Genomic DNA, 26,942 nt, shown 5'->3' with positions numbered 1-26,942 from the left:
TTTCTACAAACAAGGCGGCTCAGCTAGGACAACAAGGACCTAAAATGGAACTAATGTGTTATAGTCTTGCATTTTGGCATTCGTGAAGTGCAGAAAATGTTAGTGAGCCACAATAACTTGTATCTGAATACGTCGTTCAATCAATCAATACAAACTCAATAGAATGCATATTTACCTGGAACGTTTCGCTGTGATTCACGTCGCGGTTCAGTAGCCTACTGCCTTCAGTTTGACTCCTGCGCTCATCGCTTCAGATTTAAAGAATCAACGGACACAATAGAGAGCACAGTGCTTTGCTTTTACGAACAGTTCGCGAAGCTTTAAACGGATTCGTTAAATTACATTTGCTTGTCTTCTAAACCGCTGAAGTGACCCTCCCCGTTCTATCCCTCGCCTCTCTGAGCTTCCCACAAGAACACAATATTAAAATAGGTTCTGCAGTTCTGCACGCTATTTAACCTCTTTAACAAATATGAATATATAAAACCATTTTGTTAAGTAATTACTAAAAATGTTTACGTAATAAAATAACTAATCTGGGAGTGTTTATTTAATTGATGAGGATTTTCTTTTACCTTTCTATTTGTCTGGTTCCATCATCATCTCTCTAATACAGATACTAAAAAAGATGGTAAAACCTCTCTGAAGATATATTACTGATGATCGCAAAGCGGGAATTTTGGTTTCTATGTTCCAGCAGTTATAACTAATCAATTTTACATCAAGAGGATACTCTCGTGATAAAGGACTTTAGCTGCGTCGGCTATTCATCATAAGTCTGTAGCGAGCAGATAGGTCAAAAGAAATGATATTGCTGTAAAGAGTGAGTGTCCTTATCTCTCTATAGCAGGACACGCCGATCGATACAGGACCTGAGCTATACTCCTGCAATTATCAATGGTTGATTCTGTCTTCTGCATACATTAATAGAAGATTTAAGGTATTTTTGAACATAGGCCTATCTTTTGTAGGGGTGAGTAGAGAAGGGGAAAAAACGCTTATGGGAGAACCTGTTGTAAAGGAAACTTTGAACATAAAAAATAGGGTTGAGACGTCAAATAGCCTACATTGTACAAATTCTGCATTATATTAAATTAAATTCCGTATTAAATTAAAATAATATCAGGATCAAACAGATACGATAAATACATCACGATAATTAGGCATACACAGATGATGGAAAATCAGACAAGAAAAAATAATAATAATAATTAATGATAAGCTCATATAAACACGATATAAACATTTGTTCTGTGCTTGTGTGTGTGTGTGTTTTAATCGCTTTGAGGCTATAATTATGTTTCTTATCTACCACCAATTTTTCCATAGGTGTACTAAAAAAAAAAAAAAAAACATTCAAAAACTGACTAGACTGAGCGGTTTTATCAGGTCAGTTCCGTGCAGCCGTGAGCATCAGATGACTGCTGTGGTGAATTGGTATGTCCTGCTACATCCTAGCGGTTGCTCTCTGCAATGGGCTCAACTCAAGCCTTCAGTAAATCCCTCACACACGCAAATCCCTTATACACAGTCTCACACACGGACACACACCTCTCCAGCGCCATCACCGACAGCTAACAAACTTCTGGCGCCACCGCTTCGCCCAGCTGAATGTAAACTCAATACGACAGATACAACGACATGTTTTTAATTAATATTATTATTATTAATAATATATTAAATCGCGGACGTTTTTCAGGCAATGCGAGTTGACTTGTAGGCCTGGAGCGAGAGGCAAACGGTCTTATAGAAGACAACCACTGCAGACTCTTGAAACGAATGATATACGACGGATCATGCGTTAAACTGATTAACTTTTAATGACTAGGACACTTTATCTTTCTTTTTAAATAGACTGAATTTGTGTTGCTATAGCCTAAGTATTAAAAAAAGAGTGGGGTCTTACCGTTGTACACTTTTGCGCACTAGTAGCCAAAATTCGGGATTTTTTTTTTTTTTTTTAACACTGGAGGACGACTTTTTTTCTTCTTTTTTTCTTGTGTTTATCGAGAGAAAGAGAGGCAATGATTGTGTTATGCGTTCATCGTATCGACTAATGGAACAGCGGAACCTGCAGAAAAGTTATTCTGGACAGGAGCAACCTGTATATTTTCTCTCAACAACTGTTGGGAATCTACATTTATACCATTTGAAGTTAAGAGTAAAATCTTGCTAAAATGAACTACTGAGGAAAAGCCCTGGAGAGCAAAGAAAACATTCGACCCTCCTCCTTTTTCTCTGGGCGTTAGAGGTGATTTTGGGTGGATGGTGATATTTGAAGGTGAAGTTGCCTAGTAAATTGGAGTCCGTCCCTCATTTCCATACGAGTGTGCCCACGGGATCTCTGCCAATCCAAAGTATCATTCACTGTCATAATGATACATTCACATAATAGCAGATCATGTCCGTTATTTTGCAGCTTGACTTTTTGAGATTTTTCATCGGATCTCTGCTTATGTTCATGAATGAGGTTGATCTTGCTGCAGAAGAATGTCCCGTCGGAAGCAAGCAAAACCACAGCAGCTGAGATCGGACGAGGACCCTTCAGTTCTGGAGCTGCTCCCTGAACGCGGTGAGTGCGTTGCTATCACTTTACTGTGTGGTGCGTTATTAAATGAAATGATTATATATAATATAATATAATTAAATAACTGACTATTGCAATTCTAAAGTAGTGTTATAAAATTGTTATAGTTCATATAGTTTCACATTTGCAAGCTTATTTTGCAGTTTACTAAAATTGTTATGCATTGCTTTTTTTCGCTTTTTGTATACGGCAGGTGCGACTTAATATCGAAAAAGATTTTTTTTTTCTGACGTTGTATTTTAACATATGTAAGTCAAAGCGGAAAGTTAATATGAGGTTAAAATGCTTCAATTCAATTTACATTAGTTTAGTCCTCGATAGATATAAATGACTGAAAATACATGTGTTTTTAATGTGACTCTTTAATTAAACAGCAAACGATGGACTTTGGAATTCATATGAAACTTCAAATATTAGCTAATCCAACAAATAAATAATAACAAACAACGACAAACTAACAAAGCTAATAAAAAGAATAAAAATAAATTCGCAATGCAGCGATTACTGTTCAAGTTGAGAGATTCACCTACAAAACCTAATTTATCTTAATTTATCGTGTTTGTGTGTGTGTGTGTGTGTGTGTGTGTGTGTGTGTGTGTGTGTGTGTGTGTGACTATACAGAAGCATCCTAAAAGCAGGTTTTGTTACTCGGAGACACTCCAAACTTTTAGCCGAATGTCTTTATGAAGACTTTAAATAAAAACGGGCTGATATTTTAGGCTATATTTTTTGACATTTCATTTTTTTTTTTCTTCTTAGTTTTAACGTGATATTTGTACTTAAGTCGTCACTAAATCACTGCCAAAAGAAAAGGAAAAGGAAAAAGAAAAAGAAAGGTGTCAGTTTCACATGTGTATTGACTATCGCACTAAACTCTCTGACATTTCACTCGTGAATTAAAACAATCCGGGCTTCTACATGATTCTATTTTATACAAAAACAGTTACTAGAAAATGTGTTGTTAATAATAATAATAATAATAACAATAACAATAATAATAATCACATGAAAGTAAAAACCTTCCTCATATCTCAGTCACGCAGAAGAGTATGTAACATTTTTTTCAAGTTTATAAACATCAGCTACTTTATCATATTTATTGCTAAATTATTTGTTTATTATTATATTATATTATGTATAATTATTACGTTTTTAAAATGAATGTCAAAATGAAAGCACCTCATGAACCTCATGAATAAGAGTGAAGTAAACAAGCAGTATGTCTAATAGACACAGCAGCAATATATATATATATATATATATATATATATATATATATATGTATATGTATATATATATGTTGTTTATTTGAAAAAAAAAACAACAACAGTGTAAATATGCATGTAATCCAGATAAACTCATAAATCTATCAATACATATTTTAAGTACATATTTAGCATTTTTGTGTACATATACGTATACATATAATAATCACAGTAAGTCAAGAGAGAATTAACGAGAAATGCACATTGAAAATTTATTGACAAATTAAACTAACATATTTGAACTCTTGCAATACTGAACATATTATGTTGACTTGTATTTTGGATTTTGGCAGTATACTGTTGATGTATAATCTGGATTCTACTGCATATGATTAGCAACAGAAGTATTGATTGTTTCCCCATTACAGTAATCTAATGACACAATCGGTCATGCTGTGAGAATTTAACCATTTGGTCTGACTAAGGTCTAAATGTCCAGTACACCATTCTCATACTTCAATTTCACTGAGTGGAATGTTTTCTAGTAAGAATGTTTAAGCAACTTTGTCCTTTTCTTAATGAGCACAGTGTTTTTAGACATTTTCTCTGTTCCTCTTTGCGCAAGTATTTTAAATGCCCATTTTGATTCTCTTTTGTTTGCCTGGATTTTGAAAAAAAAAAAAACTCTTTTGTGTGGGAACTCAATGGTGTGTCAACAAGAAACAATCATTATCCCCCCACCAAGTCAGTCCTGACCTGACACAATTGTCCCTGAGGAGGGCTGCTTTAAAGTGCTTTGATACTGCATGCACTTAACCTTTGGCTTTAAGCACCATCATGGGTGGCCAATAGATGTCAAACATTAAATGTAGTTTGTGCAGATGTTCTGTTGACCTGGGGAAAGTGGCTCTCATATTTGCCCTATGAAGTATTAATTATAATTATAGTCTTTATGTTGTCTTTCATCTCCAAACAACTAAAGAGTTCCTTTCAAACTTGTCATTATGTACAACTAACAGAGTTTACAACGTCAAACACCAAAAATCTTACATAAAGATTTTTTTTTTCTTCTGCTGATACATTTGAAAATCACTGTGTATTTTTTAACACTACTTTTCCTGTCTTTTATATTTCCCCGGTCACTTAGTAAGAATATTTAAGTAACTTTGTCCTTTTTTGAGCGCTGAGTTTCTTTAGACATGTCCTCTGTTCCTCTTTGCACAAGTATTTAAATGCTCATGTTGATTCTCTCATGGTAATCCACTACATAGAGAAATACCAGGTATAATTTTAAAAATATTTTTTACTAGTGGGTGCAGGACACTATAGTTCATTTATGTTCATTTTAGCAAAATAAAGTAAATTGTGACATATTATACTTAAACATTCTTCATACAGTGGACTACTGATACAGTAAAACTGATACAAATTTGGGATTTGGAACTATTCAGACACTTTCAACATTTCTTACATTATCAGTTTATTCGCAATAGTTACGTATATATATAGCTTCGTGAAATGTGAAAATGTGCAATTGTAATGTTTTTTGGGGTTTTTTCGCTTGTAGTCAGGTTTGTTCAATGATAATGAATAATATTTTCGACTTTTTATCAAAAATCCTTTTTACAGGGGGATTTTGTTATTTATATCTTTTCAATGTATAGGAAATTGTCTAAATAATTATGTAATTGGTAATGTTTTGGCTACATATCTGTAAACACTGACACAATTTTAATTGTTATGAAAGATACCTGGGTCCTTTTTGTGACATAAGTGCAAAGCTTAGAAATGCCTTTCGGTGTCTCTGCCCTCTCATTCTCATTCATGTTTTCTTTTAGCATTGGTCTTTTCATCACTAGGCACTGACATGGCATGATGTTTTCATGTAAAAGCTTAATATGCGAGTAATATTAGAGAATATTAGAGCATTTACTGACTACTTAAAGTATTTTAAGTTGTCAGTTAATGCTGTAGATTGACACTAATGAATTGTATGCCATAGTGTATATGTGTGTACTAGTGTATGTAGAATAATATTAGCCACTTTGACTTGGGCACAAAAATATCACAAATAGTTTGTTTGTTTGTTTTATTTTATTTTTTAATAAAATAAAAATAGTCAATGAGTTGCATTTTAAGCATTTGTGAGAATTCTACTTGTTTTTATAATATATGTTATAAGATATATATTTTATGAGAAAATGCATTTTGGACTGGTGAAGACTGAGAAATGTATTTATTTAGTTTTATATGTCTTTTTAATACTTAAAATCATAAATGCATACTCTGGTTTAATATAACAATATAACATTGGCAGAATATCACACACACACACACACACACACACACATATATATATATATATATATATCAGTCTGTATTGCTCATAATAAAGGGAAGCATAATTATGACTAAATAATTATAGGGAAAAAAGTGAATTTTGGTTTGTCTTTGAAATAGCATAGGAATGTACAGGAATAGTAATTTAATTCCAGTCACTACTGAAAAGAGGAATTAAATCGTCGTCTTCTTCTTGCTTTTTTATTTTTTTCAAAATGTGTATTTATTTTACAGTAGAATATACAGAGTAATTGAATTTCATATTCCCCAAGGTCCAGTCAAATGAAGATTTAGGCGTTTAACAGTGCTTAATAAGTTGACCATTCAGAGTTTGTGTGTGTGTGTGTGTACCTACTTAACCATATTTTGGGCACAAATTTGTAAAATCTCCTCCATCTGACAAAATCTCCAAAAACCTCCCTTTGGGGACGTCCTCATTTGTAAAACGGGTTTAAAAATAACTAAACAAATGCAGAAAGTCTCCTGTGAGGGCAAGGTTTAGGTGTAGGGCAATAGCACATACAGTTTGTACAGTATAAAAACCATTAAGCCTATGGAATGTCCCCATTTAGATAGCTAAGCAAATGTGTGTGTGTGTGCGTGTGTGTGTGTGTGTGTGTGTGTGTGTGTGTGTTGTGTGTCTGTATGTGTGTAACATAATTAACAGAAATTCATACCCAAACCAAACTCCTAGTCAAGCACATTACCAGACAATTGCCATGAAGCGTGTGATGCATACAAGTGCACAAAGTATCTGGCACTGAATTTATTTGTTCAGATTAAAATCTCAGAACAAATGTATGATTTAAACAGTTCAGATATGATTATATATGAATTAGGGCTGGTATGACACGTCAACTGTAAAGAACATGCAATAACTTTAACAGACAGACATTTACTATATAAACACACTGTGTGTGAAAAGATTTTGCAAAAGCATAGATCACACATATGACAGTACTAATGAAATCTGAAGTTTCATGTTAGTGGTAAATCTGAGTGAGATCTGATTTACAGATAAAGTGCCCTTGGCTTAAATGAACAGTGTAAATCAACGACTTGCATTGAATCTCTTCTAAATGGCAATTTCTACAATTAGTCTCAAAATAAATAGATTGCACAAAGACAGATATTATCTGGCTATACAGAGAAAAGTGGAATGATCACAATTGGTGGTTAAGATGAACACAATCATGGGAAAAGGTAAAACAGATTTGATTGTGCAAATAATAATAATAATAATAATAATATAATTTGTCCCCTCCCCCCTTAATTTTCCTGTTCTTTTCAGTCTCAGGCGAAGGACTGGATGATTCAGACAGTGGAAATGAGAGCCGCAGTGGGAGTGAAGAGACCCATGTGTGTGAAAAGTGTTGTGCTGAGTTCTTTAAGTGGTCTGATTTCTGTGAACATCTGAAGACCTGTACCAAGAATCCACTTGTGTTAATTATCAGTGACAATGAAGTGACTTCAGACCAAGCACAGGACTACCCACCTGAGCCATCACTCATGCCCAGCTGCAGCAGTTCGCCGGCAGACAGTGAGGATGTAGTAGAGGAAAGCCACATGACCACTGAAGGTGTTGAAGAAGCAGAGATTATGCTGGACCCGGGTGCTGTTCTGGAGAAAGAATATGAGCCCATGGAAGTCGAACTGTCTCCTGAAAAACCCATAAATTCCGAAGATCAAGTTACACTGTCAGTGCCAGACATAAGCCTACCTCAACTTGAAGATCTTAAGCAGTCTTCTGGGGCAGGATATACTATACCCAGCACTAATGTCACACTGGAAACACTGCATGGAACCCGTGTGGCTGTGGCTCAGTTCTCTCAGGGTGCCCGGGGAGCACTAGCTGGTGAAGTGTCAACTATGGCCATTCCTATGATCCTTGACCAGCTCATGGCCTTGCAGCAACAACAGCTCCACCAGCTTCAATTGATAGAGCAGATTCGGAGCCAGGTGGCGCTAATAAACAAACAGGCATCCACACAGACAGTTGTCAACCATCAAGCAGACCACAGCATGAATGCTACCTTAGAAGTATCCTCATCTTCCAACATACCCACAATGCCTGGGCAGCTTCATTTGCGTGGCTTCATTACACCCCCTGTGCATCAGCTTCCAATCAAAGGGCCCTCCGATTTGAATGGACAGGTCTCAGCCTCATTATCTTCAGCTCTGGAGGTAGCCTGTGTTAGTGTTCCTCAGACAGTTAGCCAGCTGGCCAGTTCTGGGATGAAAAACAATATCACAATTAATTCCTTTTATCCAACAACCAGTAATGTGGTTCCTTCTCAAATGCCACCTTGCTCAGCGTCGATTGGCAGCAGTAGCTGCACCAGTAGTAGCACAGGAACTGGGAGTGAAATAAGTTCTGGTATTTCACTTACAAAAAACACACCTAGTCCTCAAACACTGACTCATGGAAGACTGCTAACATCCCCCTCTAGCCTTCCTCCCGTACCTCACAGCTCATCCAGCAGTGTTATCTTCCCTAATCCTCTAGCCAGTATTGCAGCCACAACAAATGCTCTTGATCCTCTTTCTGCCCTGATGAAACACCGCAAAGGAAAGCCCCCAAATGTCTCTGTGTTTGACACCAAACCCAGTTCAGAAGATCCCTTCTTCAAACACAAGTGCAGATTTTGTGCCAAGGTGTTTGGAAGTGACAGTGCCCTGCAAATTCATCTTCGATCCCATACTGGTGAAAGGCCTTTCAAATGCAACATTTGTGGTAATCGCTTCTCCACAAAGGGTAACTTGAAGGTTCATTTTCAGAGACACAAAGAAAAGTATCCTCAGGTTCAAATGAACCCCTATCCAGTTCCTGAGTATCTGGATAATGTTCCAACTAGCTCAGGTATACCTTATGGCATGTCATTGCCCCCAGAAAAACCTGTTGCCACGTGGCTGGACAGCAAACCTGCTTTGTCTACAATCCCAACATCAATAGCACTTCAACTCCCCCCAACAATACCCAGTATTATAGGAAACTATGGGGATTCGAGTAGTTTAACCCCTTTAAGTAAGTCACCTCAAATGCCATCACCGTCATCAAGTGAGTGTACATCTATGTCTCCTAATCACCTCATTGCTGAGGCTAGTATTGTACAAATTTCCAGTTCACCACAGCCTAGTGTGGCAAGTGACACACCTCCAGTTCTAAAATCTGAAGCCTTTCATCTACCACCCACCTCCACCACCAGGACTGGAGAAACCAGCATATTGGCTTCTTCCATACACCAAGTGATTTCTACAACAACCACAACTAGCACCAGAACACAGATCATAGATTCAGCAAATACTCCCTCTGCTGTCTTTCATTCATCCCTTCAAATGGTTTCGAGTCAGTTTAAGCCCAAATTTCCTTTTGGTGGCCTCCTGGACTCTATGCAAACATCAGAGACCTCAAAGCTTCAGCAGTTGGTGGAAAATATTGATAAAAAGATGACAGACCCCAACCAATGTGTCATCTGTCATCGTGTGCTTAGTTGTCAGAGTGCTCTGAAGATGCATTATCGCATCCATACAGGAGAAAGACCCTTTAAATGTAAAATATGTGGTCGTGCTTTCACAACCAAGGGTAATTTGAAAACACACTTTGGGATTCACAGATCAAAGCCCCCTCTCCGGGTACAGCACTCTTGTCCCATATGCCAGAAAAAGTTTACTAATGCAGTAGTTCTGCAGCAACACATCCGCATGCATATGGGTGGACAGATTCCTAACACACCCCAGCCTGATGGTGTTCAGGACATGGACACAAATCTGTCATTTAATGAAAAGAGCTTACCGACCATGAACAACTATGATGATGAGCTATCTGATGAGATGGACCAAGCAATGGAAGATGAAACGGGTATTAAAGAAGGGAATGTGGACCCACCCAAAAAACATTTATACACAGAGATGTCGCCAAGCACTTCACCCCCAACCTCTCTTATATCTAGCATGGTTGCTTTGGAGAATGAAATGAGATTTTCTGACACGACAGTTAAAACAACCAATGCCTTCTGCCTTCAGCCTCCAGAAAATGCGAGTGGAATTAATAGGGAAAATGAAGACATGTTTAAAAATGAGTCATCTTCCACTGTAGGAGACTTGGAGAAACACAGTGTTGGGAGTCCAGCACAGTCTGAATCATCTGGCTCTATGCAGGCTCTGTCTCCTACTTATAGTCAATCTGAGAGTCATCGCTCCAAGTCCCCTACTCAGTTAAATAACAGCAAGGAGGATGCTTTGCATCTTCCTTCAGTGAATGCAACAGTGAAGTCTGAACAGTCAGATACCCCTTCTCCTGGATCAGAAAACACAGGTGCATTAGATCTCACTGCCACACAGCACGCTAGGTCATTTGTCAAAGATGAGAATCACTTCAGTCTGCTGTTCCTGGGAAAAGACAAAGGTAGTATACTTGTAGACAGATGTGTGTGTTTGTGCGTTTTTGTGACATATGAGGACATAAATTTGTATAATAACATGGGTATGACATAGGTATTACAAGGAGAAGGTGACTGATGAGGACATTTCCCCATGTCCCCATATTTCAAAAGGCTTATAAATCATAGAGTAAGAGTTTTTTTTGGAAAAAGTAAAAATGCACAAAGTGTCCTGTAAGGGGTAGGTTTAAGTGTAGGGTTGGTGTAGTGCGATAGAAAATACGGTTTGTATAGTATAAAAACCATTATGCCTATGGAATGTCCCCACAATTCACAAAAACAAAATTTGTGTGTGTGTGTGTGTGTTTGTGTGTGTGTGTGTGTGTGCTATACTGTATATACACTCTCAGTCAAAGGTTTTTGAACAGTAAAATTTTTTATTTTTTAAAGAAGAATCTTCTGCTCACCAAGCCTGCATTTTTTTGATACAAAGTGCAGCAAAAGCAGTACAATTTTGATTTTTTTTTTTTTTACTATTTAAAATAACTGTTTTCTATTTGTATATATATTTAAAATGTCACTTATTTCTGTGAATTCAAAACTTAATTTTTAGCATCATTACTCCATTCACATGATCCTTCAGAAATCATTCTAATATTCTGATTTGCTGCTCAAAAAATAAATAAATAAATAAAAAAAAAACTAATATATTATTATTATTATTATTATTATTATTGTTGTTGTTGTTATGTTGAAAACAGTTGAGTAAAACTTGGGCTTTTTTTCCAGGTTTCTTTGATGAATAGAAAGTTCAGAAGAACAGCATTTATCTGAATAGAAATCTTTTGTAAAATTTAAATGTCTTTATCATCACTTTTTTTTATCAATTTAAAGCATTGTTGCTAAATAAAAGTATTAATTTCTATAATTTCTCCCTTATTGAATATGGTATAGTGTATATTGGTATAAATGGTAATGTTACAAAAGCTTTTTATTTCAGCAAATGAATGCTGATCTTTGGATCTTTCCATTCATCAAAGAATTCTGAAAAAACAAAAATGTTTTCAAATGTTTTTTTTTTTTTTTTATGTACTCAACTGTTTTAAATGTTGATAATAATAATAATAATAATGTTTCATAAACAGCAAATCAGCATATTAAAATGATCATGTAGGAAGACTGGAGTAATGATGCTGAAAATTTAGCTTTGATTACAGGAATAAATTGCATTTTAAAATATATTCATATAGAAAACAGTTATTTTAAATAGTAAAAATATTTTACAATATTACTGCTTTTGCTGTATTTTGGATCAAATTCTTTAAAATAACAGTAAAAATCTTTGTTCAAAAATATTTGACAGTGGTAGTGTATATAGCACACACATAGAGTTATTAACCTATTCTTCTATTCTTCATACTGTACTGTATATACAGCAGCGTTTCCCAATCCCAGTCCTCGCGCCCACAACCCCCCCGTAAGTACCGTAAGTGCCCTGCGAAGTGGACATCGCCGCATATCTGAATCGGGGGTGTGTGTGTGTGTGGGGTGCTGGGATTGGGAACCGCTGTTCTACAGTACATAATACAAGTAAATAAAATAAACATTTTCCTGTTATGTATTCATTCATTCATTCATTCATTTAGGTTTAAACACTCCCAGTATTATGAGCTCAGAACAAAGCACAGTCAAATTTGAGAATGGACACAGTAAACCACCAGCCATGTGTGAGGGGTGCCACTTACCAGCTGGCCCCCAGGTACCTTCCACAACCCCTCAGACAACAATAAGCCCCAACCTTACACCAAAGCTTGCACCACCTCCATCTCGGCGGACCCCCAAACAACATAACTGCACCTCTTGTGGGAAGAATTTTTCATCAGCCAGTGCTCTTCAGATCCATGAACGCACTCACACAGGAGAAAAACCATTTGGTTGTTCCATCTGTGGCAGAGCCTTCACCACAAAGGGAAATCTGAAGGTATGGCTTAAAATACATTTAGCTTATGTGTGTATATTAGTTTATATTTATGGTATTACATATATAAATGTATCTGTTGTTTGCAGTTGTGGACAGTAACAGTAAGTATTTTTAGTACTCAAGTATTGTACTCAAGTATATTTTTCCAGTATCTTTTTATTTTGAGAAGCTTTTATTTTTACTTCACTGCATACCAAAGCATAATATCGTACTTTTTACTCCACTGGATTTCTTCAAAACATGTCATTCCTCATTATTTTGAACTGGAGAAATCGTCACACTCTCTGAAACGCAATAACAGTGTCTAACACATGAACAAGCTGATTCTTTTCAATTAACCCGTTAAATTGGTTTGCAAATCATACTGAACGATTCATTCACCAATTGAACTGATGCAGCTTTTCTCAAGTCAAAAACTCACTGATTCAAATGATACTGTATGGTAAAAGCAAGCCTCCAGGTAACAATTCAATGAATTCACAAGTTTGACTCAAAATGAGCCAAGAACAGGACATCCTCGGAGCTTGAGTGCGCACATGACAGATGGCGTGAAAAGCAAGTTACTAACTTTGTTTAGGATTTATTATTGTAAATGAAAATCATATTTAGGTCATGACTGTGTTGTACTAAATCACATGATTTTATGAACTAAATTAACTGTAAAAGGGTGAGCTATTTGAAACGTTTGAATGCAGACATGTCCACTTTTGTGTGTCACTGTATTAACAGAGTAGGTTTTTAGGTAAGAATGAGACAAAAATTAACACAAAATATTGCCTATACATTTTCCCCACTGCTGAAGCAGTTTAAAATAAGTTTCAAACTAGACTCTAAAAAATGCTGGGTTAAACACAACCCAGTGCTGGGTGAAATATGGACAAACCCAGCAACTGGGTTGTTTTGACCCAGCGGTTGGGTGAAATGTTTAATCCAACCTTGTTTAATCCAACCTGGGTCAAAACAACCCAATAGCTGTCAGTCCTTGTCTTGTGTTTCCCCTCCTCCCGTGCCCATATTTGGCCTTCCTGTTCCTGTCCTCGTTTGTCTTCATTAGTTTAATTAGTCCCTAGCCCTGTGTTTGATTAGTCCACACCTGTTCCTTATTTCCCTGTGTTTATAAGCCCTGTGTTTCCTAGCCCCTGTGTCCGGTCTTATCGTCAGTATCGTCATTGATGTTCGTCTCTCCCCAAGCGCCTCGTCTCATTGTGTGTGTCTTCAATAAACGGATTATTGGAACTTCCACGTCTCCGCACCTCCTTGTATCCCGAGAGGGAATGTGACAGAAGACCGGACCTACAACAACACTATGGCTGAAGACAGGCTTTGGTGTCTGCGGCAGGATGGTCGGGAGTTGGTAGAGTATGTTGAGGAGTTTCTTGAGCTTTCCAACGAGGTGAGCTGGATTGACGCCTCGCTCGGTGTGTGTTTTCGGTTTGGGTTGGACAAAGATGTCATCATCTGCGATATCCCCACGTCCAGTTTTTCCCTTATCGGGCTGATAAATTATGTCCTCAATGTACATGGCATTGATTTCGAAGTCGAAGAATGTCAAACTGATCTTCGTCCAACCCAACCCGAGAACAACCCGGCCTCACCAGCTCACCGCTCGCCAGGACCCTCCACATGCCCTGCCAAATGTTCCGGCCACCCAACTCTTCCCAGCACTGCTGCTGTCCTCAGCCCAGAGCACCCCCGCAACCCCACGCTTCAAGAGCGCCCTCCTGTACCTGCTCCTCGCAAGTGCCCTCCTGAGTTCCCGCTGGTTCCGTCCGGCCCTCCTGAGTTCCCGCTGGTTCCGTCCGGCCCTCCTGAGTTCCCGCTGGTTCCGTCCGGCCCTCCTGAGTTCCCGCTGGTTCCGTCCGGCCCTCCTGAGTTCCCGCTGGTTCCGTCCGGCTCTCCTTCGTCTCCGCTGGTTCCATCCAGCCCCGCGCCTCCCGTGCCCTCCTGAGTTCCCGCTGGTTCCGTCCAGCCCAGCTCGTCAAGAGCGTCCCCAAGTGGCTGCGCTTCAAGAGCGTCCCCAAGTTTCCGCGCTGCAAGAGCGCCCCCAGATGTCCGCGCTTCCCGAGCGCCCCCCAGTGCCGGCTCCACGCACGCGCCCTCCCGTGCCGGCTCCACGCCCGTGCCCTCCTGAGTTCCTGCTGGTTCCGTCCAGCCCAGCTCGTCAAGAGCGTCCCCAAGTGGCTGCGCTTCAAGAGCGCCCCCAGATGTCCGCGCTTCCAGAGCGCCCTCCCGTGCCGGCTCCTCGCACGTGCCCTCCCGTGCCGGCTCCACGCACGTTCCCGCTGGTTCCGTCCAGCCCTCCTGAGTTCCCGCTGGTTCCGTCCAGCCCCGCGCTGCAAGAGCGCCCGACAGAGTCCGCGCTGCAAGAGCGCCCGACAGAGTCCGCGCTGCAAGAGCGCCCGACAGAGTCCGCGCTGCAAGAGCGCCCGACAGAGCCCGCTCCTCTGTGGCTCCCAGGGGGGAGCTTCCCCAAGAAAATTTTGGGGGGGGGGTAAGAGGGTCACAGCCTGTGTGGCCGGGCCAAGGGCCAAGGCCACAGAACCCCTCGGGCCCGAAAAAAAATAGGCCGTGGCCTCCCGAGTCCCCTGACCCGCACTGGCCTCCCGAGTCCCCTGACCCGCACTGGCCTCCCGAGTCCCCTGACCCGCCCAGGCCTCCCGAGTCCCCTGACCCGCCCAGGCCTCCCGAGTCCCCTGACCCGCCCAGGCCTCCCGAGTCCCCTGACCCGCCCTGGCCTCCCGAGTCTCCAGATCCGCCATGGCCTCCCGAGTCCCCTGACCCGCCATGACCCCTGGAACGGGCACCGCCCTGGAGGCCTCCAGAGCGCCCACCCCCCCTCCCCATTGGATGGTGTTAGGCGTGAGGACACGCCTTCCGGAGGGGGGCGTAATGTCAGTCCTTGTCTTGTGTTTCCCCTCCTCCCGTGCCCATATTTGGCCTTCCTGTTCCTGTCCTCGTTTGTCTTCATTAGTTTAATTAGTCCCTAGCCCTGTGTTTGATTAGTCCACACCTGTTCCTTATTTCCCTGTGTTTATAAGCCCTGTGTTTCCTAGCCCCTGTGTCCGGTCTTATCGTCATTGATGTTCGTCTCTCCCCAAGCGCCTCGTCTCATTGTGTGTGTCTTCAATAAACGGATTATTGGAACTTCCACGTCTCCGCACCTCCTTGTATCCCGAGAGGGAACGTGACAATAGCTGGGTTTGTCCATATTTTACCCAGCGCTGGGCTGTATTTAACCAAGCCTTTTTTTAGAGTGTAGTATGTTTGCATAATGTTCTTTAATAAAATTGTATACATGTTGCCCTATGTGGCATCTGTTTTATACAGTATATTGTTTGTTAACACGCTTTTTGTTTTCCTCATTTTTTTATTTTATTTTTTTCACTTGTTTGCACAAATGAAGTATCAACAAGCTAAATTTGAATATATTTAATGTTTTGATAGTGTATGACAAGCCCCCTCTCCCAGATATTTTGAGCAGTAGGATTAATGTATAATTATTTAATATAAAATATAATTACAAAATAAACATTCACCAATCAGTGCTTTTTACTTTTAATACTTAAAGCGGCAGTCCATAAGTTTTGGCAGTTTGTCGCCAGTTTGTCGCGTCTGTTTGAAACCTGCAATTGTAGTTATTTGTGGAATTATTATCTTAGCGTGGCTTGTGTATTGGCATTGCGGATGAATCTAATATTTTGAAGAGTATGTGGTGGCTGTCAGTCACCACACCAGTGCGGATACTGTACTTCGGAATTACAGATTCTATGTCTTGGAAGTATGACCCAAATCAAAGTTTTTACCAGAAAATGTCATCTGAACAAGTAAGTAATATGTCTGCAACTTGTTCAAAATGTTTTGACCAACTAAAAAAAAAAAAGTTAAAACATTACATCGCATCATTAATGGTCATTAAATCTAACGATTGCTTAGCTAATATCACATCAAACTATGCAAATTATTATTATTTTTATACTTTGTTCTCAAACTGTTAATATTAACAACATCAGCATTGCATGTCTATATGTATTTAGCAGGAGCATTGCTAGGGTTTAGAGAGATAAGCAGCTTTGCCCCAGTAAAAAAAAAAAAAACTGCCATAATCGATTTAAAATCCTTTTTTTTTTTTATACTAAGTAAAATTCGATACCATTAACATAATTATTGACATATCACTGATAGGCCTATAAAATTATAATTTTACTTCATTTGAAGTATTTTGTTATTGCACAATGCACATTTCTTAATATTATGCCTAATATTACTTATGCTTAATATCACTATTATCTCTGTAGAATATCTGTCTTTAAATGCAATATATTTAAATTGTACCTGAAGTATACTTGCAATATCGATTGCTTCAGTCTGTCCCTGTCTGTTGTGCTGCTGAGAGGTTTGCGTTTGTAGCTCCGCTTTTTTATTGAATCTTTACCTTACTTTCACTCTCTGTTGTTTAAAGTGATAATATATAACTTAATTCCCACCATATTTCTGGTATTATCTATCAAACTAATCGAACTAATTTGATTGTTCGCTTTTTAAAACCGCGAGTGCAGCGCATCATCTGGTTAGCTTGTTACTCGCTGCTCCATTTGCGTTTCTATTCGCGCCTATTATTGTTTTCTTTTTTCTTCGCTCCGTTTTCACGAGTTCATCAAACAACAGTGGTAAGTGGTAAGTTAAGTTGGTATCATTCATCAGTCACGGTGAGTAATGGCTTCTTCTCCTGCTATTGTTGTTTGCACTTCATGTCACATGTATAGTTTATCTCTCTCTGTCGGCGATGAGGGATTCACATGTGAAAAATGCAGGGAAATAGTTAGGCTGACAGAGAAGTCTTCAGAATTAGAGACATGCATCCAAACTTTAGTTGAGGATAGTAAGAATGTGAGGGCTGTAGATACTGCTTTGGAAGCGACTAGCTCAGTGAGTCCTGTACATTGTTCGGTTCTGGTTGAGCCCGTGCAGCAGGGCAACTGGGTGACTGTGAGGCGGCCTAGTCGCAGGTCAAAACACCGCTCTTCCGTTCCGATCAGATCATCAAACAGGTTCTCCCCACTCAGTGACGCACCCACTGAGAAACCTGATGAAAGTGCTCTAGTTATTGGCGATTCTATTGTACGGAACGTGAAAATAGAGACACCAGCCACCATAGTCCGATGTTTACCAGAAGCCAGAGTGCCTGACATCTTGGCAAATTTAAAAGTGCTGGCTAATGCTAAACGTAAATTCAGTAAGATTGTTTTCCCCGTCAGCGCTAATGATGTTCGACTTCGTCAGTCGGAGATCACTAAAAATAATGTTAAAGAGGTGTGTGAACTTGCAAGTACGATGTGAGACACTGTAATATGCTCTGGCCCCCTCCCTGCCTCCCGGGGTGATGAGATACATAGCAGACTGTCGTCATTCAATGGCTGGATGTCTAAGTGGTGCCCGCAGAATAACATAGGTTTTATAGACAATTGGACGAGTTTTTGGGGCAGACCTGACCTGTTGAAAAGAGATGGTGTTCATCCCTCCTGGGCTGGTGCCGCTCTTCTCTCTAGAAGTATGGCACATAGTCTTAGAGTTCGTACTTGACTAACTGGGGCCCAGATCAGGAAGCAGACAGACTGGCTAAACCGACCGTCTGCTAGCCGCCTCATGTCACAGAAGTCAGTTAATTCTCAGCACATAGAGACTCCTTCACCCAGATATCACACTAGATACATACACACATAGAGACTGTATCTGTTCCCCGAACTAGAAAATACAGAAAACGTCCAAACAAAATTAAGAGTAACAATTTAATTGATGTTCAACAAATAAAAAATGTTTACAATACAGATAAACAATTGATAAAGATTGGCTTACTGAATATCAGGTCCCTTTCTACAAAAGCACTTTTTGTAAATGATTTGATAAATGATAATAATCTAGATTTGCTCTGTTTCACAGAAACATGGCTAAATCCAGATGAATACATTACTTTAAATGAGTCCACCCCCCAAGATTACTGCTATAAAAATGAGCCACGTCCGAGAGGTAAAGGGGATAGGTGTTGTTACAATTTATAGCAATATTCTCAGTATTTGTCGGAGGGCAGGCTTTAAGTATAACTTGTTTGAAGTTATGGTGCTGCGTATAACATTATCTAGAGAAACACATGTTAGTCATAAATCCCCTGTGATGTTTGTACTGGCTACTGTATACATGCCACCGGGGCACCACACAGACTTTAGTCTTAATTGTTGTTAATTGTTTTAATATCCATGTCGATAATGAAAAAGATGCATTAGGATCAGCATTCTGAACTCTATTGGGGTTAGACAACATGTTTCCGGACTACTCATTGTCGAAATCATACTCTAGATTTAATACTGTCACATGAACTTGATGTTAGTGGTGTTGAAATTCTGTAGCAAAGCGATGATATCTCAGATCATTATCTAGTCTTGTGTAAACTCCATATAGATAAAACTGTAAATTCTACTCCTTGTTACAAGTATGTTAGAACCATCACCTCTACCACAAAAGACTGCTTTCCTGATTTATCTCAATTCCTCAGCATATCCAACAGCGCAGAAAAACTTGATGATGTAACAGAAACTATGGACTCTCTCTTTTCTAGCATTTTAGATACAGTTGCTCCTTCACGCTTAAGGAAGATCGAAGAAAACAGCCCGACTCCATGGTATAACGAGCACACTCGCACCTTAAATAGAGCAGCCCGGAAAATGGAGCGCAGATGGAGGAAAACAAAACTAGAGGTATTTCGTATAGCCTGGCGGGAAAATATCCTATCTTACAGAAAAGCATTTAAAAACTGCTAGATCTGATTACTTTTCGTATCTTCTAGATGAAAACAAACATAACCTCCGGTATTTATTCAATACAGTCACTAAATTAACGAAAAATAAAGGATCAACAGGTGTTGGCATTTCCCAAAAGCACAGCAGTAATGACTTTATGAACTACTTTACTTCCAAGATCGATTCTATCAGAGATAAAATTGTAACCATGCAGCCGTCAGCTACAGTATCGCATCAGATAGTGCACTATAGATCCCCTGAGGAACAATTCCACACATTCTCTACTATAGGAGAGGAAGAATTGTATAAATTTGTTAAATCATCTAAACCAACAACATGTATGTTAGACCCTATTCCATCTAAACTACTAAAAAATTCATAGATCATCTTTTGGCTATTATTAATTCATCACTGTCATTAGGATATGTCCCCAAAACCTTCAAATTGGCTGTTATTAAGCCTCTCATTAAAAAAACACAACTTGACCCCAAAGATCTAGTTAATTACAGACCGATCTCAAATCTCCCTTTTCTGTCAAAGATACTAGAAAAGGTAGTATCCTCGCAATTATATTCCTTCTTAGAGAAAAATAGTATTTGTGAGGAATTCCAGTCAGGATTTAGACCGCATCATAGTACTGAGACTGCTCTCATTAGAGTTAAATATGACCTGCTTCTATCATCTGATCGTGGTTGTATCTCTTTATTAGTTCTACTGGATCTTAGCGCTGTGTTCGACACTATCGACCACAACATTCTTTTAAATATACTAGAACACTTTGTTGGCATTAGTGGAAGTGCATTAGCATGGTTCAAATCATATTTATCTGAACGCCATCAGTTCGTAGCAGTGAATAAAGAGGTATCATATCGATCACAACAAGTGCAGTACGGAGTACCTCAAGGCTCAATACTAGGGCCGTTACTTTTCACGCTTTACATGTTTCCCTTGGGAGATATTATCAGGAGACATGGTGTTAGTTTTCACTGTTATGCTGATGATACTCAGCTCTATATTTCTTCGCGGCCCAGTGAAACACACCAAATTGAGAAACTAACGGAATGCATAGTCGATATAAAAAACTGGATGACAAGTAACTTCTTACTGCTAAATTCTGAAAAAACAGAGGTGTTAATTATCAGACCTAAAAACCCCACATGTAATAACCTAGAACACTATCTAACACTTGACGGCTGCTCTGTCAATTCTTCTTCATCAGTTAGGAACCTAGGTGTGCTGTTTGATAGCAATCTTTCATTTGAAAGCCATGTTTCTAGCATCTGTAAAACTGCTTTTTTTCCATCTCAAAAACATATCTAAATTGCGACCTATGCTCTCAATGCCAAATGCAGAAATACTAATTAATGCGTTTATGACCTCAAGGTTAGACTATTGTAATGCTTTTTGGGTGGTTGTTCTGCACGCTTGATCAACAAATTACAGTTGGTCCAAAATGCAGCAGCTAGAGTCCTTACTAGAACTAGGAAGTACGAACATATTAGCCCGGTTCTGTCAACACTGCATTGGCTCCCCATCAAACATCGTATAGATTTTAAAATCTTGTTAATTACTTATAAAGCCCTGAATGGCTTAGCTCCTCAGTACTTTAGCGAGCTCTTATCACATTATAGTCCTTCACGTCTGCTGCGTTCTCAAAACTCTGGCCATTTGATAATACCTAGAATATCAAAATTGACTGCGGGCGGCAGATCCTTTTCCTATTTAGCACCCAAACTCTGGAACAATCTACCTAATACTGTTCGGGAGGCAGACACATTCTGTCAGTTTAAATCTAGATTAAAGACACATTTCTTATGGCTTACACATAACACACTAATACACTTCTATTATTCAAATCCGTTAAAGGGTTGTTAGGCTGCATTAATTAGATCAACCGGAACCGGGAACACTACCCATAACACATGATGTACTCGTTACATCATAAGAAGAATGGCATCTACGCTAATATTTGTCTGTTTCTATTCTGTTTCTCAGTCCGTGTCCGGATCAGATGGTGGATCGGCGCCGGGAGATGATGTATGTGGCCCTAATCGTCGGCGGAGGCCGGACACATGGATGAGCCCCGGGAACATATCCGTATCCAGCCCAGATGGTCACTGCAGTCACTAGATCCAGTCCGTATCCAGATCAGATGGTGGATCAGCACCCAGGGACGACCTCTACAGCCCTGAACGTCAGCGGAGACCAGGACACCGAGATGAGTGCCAGAGACAGATCCCCAGTGAGGACCCTGCCACTTAGAGAGCCATCGGGAAAGACCACTGGAACCAGTTGAGCCCTTACAATCTGACTTTGCTGCAGTTTGGAATTGAACTGCTGGTTCGTTTGGCCAGAGGAGAACTGGCCCCCCGACTGAGCCTGGTTTCTCCCAAGGTTTTTTTTCCCCATTCTGTCACCGATGGAGTTTTGGTTCCTTGCTGCTGTCGCCTCTGGCTTGCTTAGTTGGGGACACTTCATTTCCAGCGATATCGTCGACCTGATTGCAAATACACTATTTAAACTGAACTGAGCTGGATGATGACATCACTGAATTCAATAATGAAATGCCTTTAACTGAAAATCTTTTTTTTATCTTTTAATTTTACATTATTGACACACTATTTTGCTTTTTTGATATTGTGCAGTCGCTTTGACACAATTTACATTGTTAAAAGCGCTATATAAATGAAGGTGACTTGACTTGACTTGCAATAGTTCGACTTTAGCACAATCAAATATACTGTATATTTTTAGTACTACTTCCACACAATTATTTCAATTAAATCATAATGAAATTAATTAAATTAAATTAAATTAAGCGCAAAATCAGTTTAGTAGACTTTAGGTATACCAGTTTAGTAGACCAAAACACAATTGCAGGGTATTATTATTAAACACATAAATATGTAAATGTATTTGTAGAATATTAATGTATACGTTCTGGTTGTTGAACCTCACTGACCACATCTTTGATGCTTTATCTGAAATTAAAATCATTTATATATTTACACTATGTGTGGATAAATGACCAACTAGAGCTGCTTGATTCTGGATAAACTGAGAATGGAGAATAACAATTTAATTTTTTAAAATAGATATTATTCTCCCACCATGATTCTGAAAAAAAAAAAAAAAAAAAACAACAACAGACAACTAAACAAAATAACATTTAATTTACTAGTTTCAAGTAAAAATTGCTGCAGTCTATTTATAAAATATATTGAGTATTCAACGAACTGTTAAAAAAAATAAGTTGAAGAAATGATTCAATGACTAAATGAATCAAAGTTTTTTTTTGAATGAATCTCTTTTTAAGTCACTTTTCTCCTCTCCACCTGCTTGTGTTACATTGTAATTGATACAATCTTAATTTTAAGTGTCGTCGTCACTTTCAAAAAGGTGATTTATTCTATTTTGAACGCTATATCCGAACTATAAACTTTTATTCCAGTACATCTGTGATTATTTGAATGTTTGTAACACAGAAATAGCGATACAAAAGACTGTGTAAAGATGTTTCATATACATTAATTGTTCTCTCTGGTCAGCAGCAGTGTGAACGATTTAAGGGTTTAATAGACATAGCTGAATCCTGTCATTTATGAACAAGATTGCGTGGGTAATTGAATCTGTTTGCGATCTAGCTATTTATTTAAATATCCAGAAAATCAAATGAGGGTTTCAAAGCTTGTTTGGCTAAATTATCACTTATGGTAAGCGGTAATCTACTGTCTTTCATCACGGACAGTTGGATTTCTAGTATTTGAAGAACAAATAAAAATGTATAAAACACATAATTTTATTTGTGAAGTGAATGGTCCATCTTCAAAAAGATCAGGGGCTTTTGTCAAAACATCAGGAGCTTAAACCTACCTGTACCACTCAAATTAGAACACATTATTACAAGCTTACCGTTGTGAATCAGGCCAGGGTAAGGAGATCACTGACTGGTTACTTGGTAAAAAATTGATTTTGGATAATTTTTAAACAAAAAACGTTATGGACTGCAGCTTTAAGTACATTAAACATAAAATACTTTTGTACTTTTACTTAAGTAAAACTTCAATAGAGTACTTTTACTGGAGTAATATTTGATTGGGGCATCTGTACTTTTGCTCAAGTACCTGATTTGTGTATTTTGTCCACCACTAGTTGTTAGCAACAAATAGAATATCACACTAGATAAACACCAATATGACGTTCTGTTATGAAACTCTAGATGGCACAGGCCGATAGGTTCTAACTCAGATACCCTCCATCTTCTCCAGCTCCACCTGTATATATCTACTACAGGGTAATTTCACGTATGTTATTGTACACAGTGGTTATTTGATATATGTTATACAGTATGTACAGCAGCAGTATTTCCTACATGCTCACAGGAGCATGTCTGTGCTAAAACATTTTTAGCAATGCTTTAGTATATTTGACAGATGGTGGACCTGCACCCAGAAACAACAACAACACAGCCCCTCACTGTCAGCAAAGACCACAATGAGACAAGATCTAGGGCTAGGGACAGATGTTCAGCAAAGACCTTGATAACTAAGCAAGCCCTCAGCACAGATCCCTACATCTAGCTATGGGCATGTCATGCCTGGACAAGCTGGGACTAAAATGCAGTTTTATCAAGAAGGAGCGTTATCTTCAGTGGTATTCACATTGAGATACATTGAGAGCATTGAAATAACTGAATAATATTGCTGCCTTTTGCATAACTTGCTTATAGCTGATTGATTAACTTCACACTGTGATTGATATGAACTGACTTGAGCTAAATAATTACACTATTTTCTTTTAGAGCTGCTTAACAGGAGAAACTGAACAACTGAGAACCTGAAACTCTCCATAGCATGAGTTTCTATAATTGATTCTGCTATTTCCTGTTTATCTCTGTGAAGCTGCTTCGACACAATCTGTATTGTATAAAGCGCTATAGAAATAAAGGTGACTTGACATGAAACTTTGCATGTCATTTTAACCATTCTCTAACAATGCCATACTGATTTTGTGATGCTACCTATTGATCAAAAGTTATAAACAACTGTATTAAGCTATAAGCAGTTTTAGTTATGGCTTAAAGTCATACTTGGGGATACTATGTCCTATTAAAATTTATTTTAACAGATCTGCCACTATGGTGTTTGGCCTTGTAATTGCTCATTGCATCGACATTGTTACTAATTTTACTAGTTACTAACTTCAAATGAGATTAAATTTACTAAAGCAAGTTTTCCGTTATATGTATTTGACATATATTTATAAAGTAGACTAATGTTACAAAAGTATATAAGAAATGCATATGAATAAATATTGTTTATTTATTTGTTTGTGACGCACATAAACTGAACTAGCATTCTCATTTCAGGTCCACATGGGAACCCACATGTGGAACAATGCCCCAGCCCGGCGGGGAAGACGACTGTCAGTGGACAATCCGATGGCTCTTCTAGGGGGAGATACCATTAAATTCAATGAAATCTTTCAGAAGGATCTTGCAGCACGAGCAATCAACATAGACCCAGGCTTTTGGAATCAGTATGCTGTAGCCATTACCAATGGACTAGCAATGAAAAACAATGAAATCTCTGTCATTCAGAATGGAGGCGTTCCATCCTTTCCCATTAGTCTAAGTGGTGGTGGCATTCCTGCTGTAGGAGGAATGTCAGGAGGGATGGAGAGGTCTCGCACTGGGAGCAGCCCTCCACTGACTGAACTTGAGAAGACTAACCTGGAAATGAGAACTGGACATCCCTTCTCCAGATTCAGGGAAGAGGACAATGAAATCAGGATTAAATGATGATGTATAGTTAGAAAAGGATACAGAAAAAAAGACTAATGAATTAATAAAAAAATAGAAAGAGTAATGCTTAATCCAGTTTGAAGTATTTATTATATTGTATAAATTAAGTCTGATATGCTGTTTAGATTTGGAACTCTAGTATTTAGTGTTCTTCAGTCCTTCTATACATTCAGTAAAAACATTTGTCTTGACAGGTTTGCATGGTACTTACTGGTTTATATCAGTATGTTTCTTTCTTCAGTGGTATTACCCTCCGACCTATATATTTTTCAGCTGACATGGGCAAAACAAAAAAAAAGATCCATTTCTTTGTGGAAAGATAATAGTTGCTCGTGGTATATAAAGAAACATGAAATTATAAATCTTAGCTTTTTCATTTTCTAGATGCCTGACCAAAAGTTGTAACTATTTTAATATTTACATTAATTCTCCAGGCAGAGTCTTATATCATCTGTGTCTTAATATTTATGATATAAATTAAAAGCAGGTATTAATATATATTTAATTCCTCTGAGTTTCTATTAATCTATTTCATTTCATCTTTTCTAAATTTTAATTTTAAATATACATTGAAATAAACAGAAATAAAATCATTGTTTTTTTTTATAATAATATGCTACATCAGGGATGGGCAACTTCGGTCCTGGAGGGCCGGTGTCCTGCAGAGTTTAGCTCCAACCCTAATCAAACACACCTGTCTGTAATTTTCTAGTGATCTTGAAGACATTGATTAGCTTCTTCAGGTGTGTTTGATTAGGGTTGGAGCTAAACTCTGCAGGACACCGGCCCTCCAGGACCGAAGTTGCCCATCCCTGTGCTACATAATGGGACAGCTCTGATATTTAAAGATGCTACAATCACAAGCCTCTTTTTTATTCTTTATAAAGGAAAAAAAAAACAGTTTGTGTTAACAGCAAATATACTGAGTACAAACAGAACTGGTATGAATTTTTTGTAACACACACACATACACGTTTGTTTTTGTGAAAAGTGGGGACATCCCATAGGCGTAATGGTTTTTATACTGTACAAACTGTATGTGCTATTGCTCTACACCTAAACTTAGCCTTCACAGGAAACTGTGCATTTCTACTTTTCCCCCAAAAAACTCACTCTGTATGATTTATAAGCGTTTTGAAAAGTGGGGACATGGGGCAATGTCCTCATAAGTCACCTTCACCTTGTAATACCTATGTCATACCTGTGTCATTATACAAATTCATGTCCTCATTTGTCACAAAAACGTGAACGCGTGCACACACGCACACACACACACACACACATACACAAATAATAATAATAATGATAATGATGGTGATTTGTCATGTTTGGGAATGCGCATTTTAGAGGAATGGTCTTGTTTGTGAGATTGTATTAATGTGGGCCTGAGTTATCGAGTTATCTAAATTAATTATATTATTATTATTATCTTATTTATTTTTTTATTTACCCTTCCTCACTTGTGGGGTTTGTAAATGTGAGTTCTGGATGTAGCACAGAAATATGAGCTTTCTTCCCCCTAATTTCAAGATGATCTGTCCAATTAAGCTCAAATAAAATAAGAAGAGACTTTGTCTGTTTAATGCTGTCTCTGTTTCTACTTATGACCACTGTTTTTTCATCAAATACTTTTTTATTTTTATCTATATAATGTTTTATTTTAATATAAATTTTTATCAAAATTTAAAACGGAGGAAACAAATCAAATAAGTTTAAATATATTCATTAAAATATTTATGTACCCTAAATAAGAACACTTTCATATAAATATACAGTGGCCCCAAAAAGTATTGGACACCTTTGGACACACACAATTTTTTGCATTTCGTTGCATTAGATACCAGATATCAAAGCAG

At 38.3% G+C, this 26,942-nt stretch overlaps 1 protein-coding gene across 1 annotated transcript; it reads left to right on the top strand.

Moving 5' to 3' along the window:
- Positions 1-2,490: 2,490 nt before the first annotated feature.
- LOC306878060 (sal-like protein 3) lies at positions 2,491-25,083 on the top strand (the record flags this gene model as incomplete). The annotated part of the gene is made up of 4 exons (XM_079430156.1): positions 2,491-2,572; positions 7,424-10,537; positions 12,158-12,492; positions 24,652-25,083. 4 exons carry the CDS (start codon positions 2,491-2,493, stop codon positions 25,081-25,083), a joined length of 3,963 nt encoding a protein of 1,320 aa, XP_079286282.1.
- Positions 25,084-26,942: the final 1,859 nt, after the last annotated feature.

The sequence above is a fragment of the Barbus barbus genome, assembly GCF_936440315.1.
Source record: "Barbus barbus genome assembly, chromosome: 12".
Classification (NCBI taxonomy): Eukaryota; Metazoa; Chordata; class Actinopteri; order Cypriniformes; family Cyprinidae; genus Barbus; species Barbus barbus.
The sequence above is the reverse complement of the archived record's forward strand: the minus strand, read 5'-3'. Positions and strand labels throughout refer to the sequence as shown.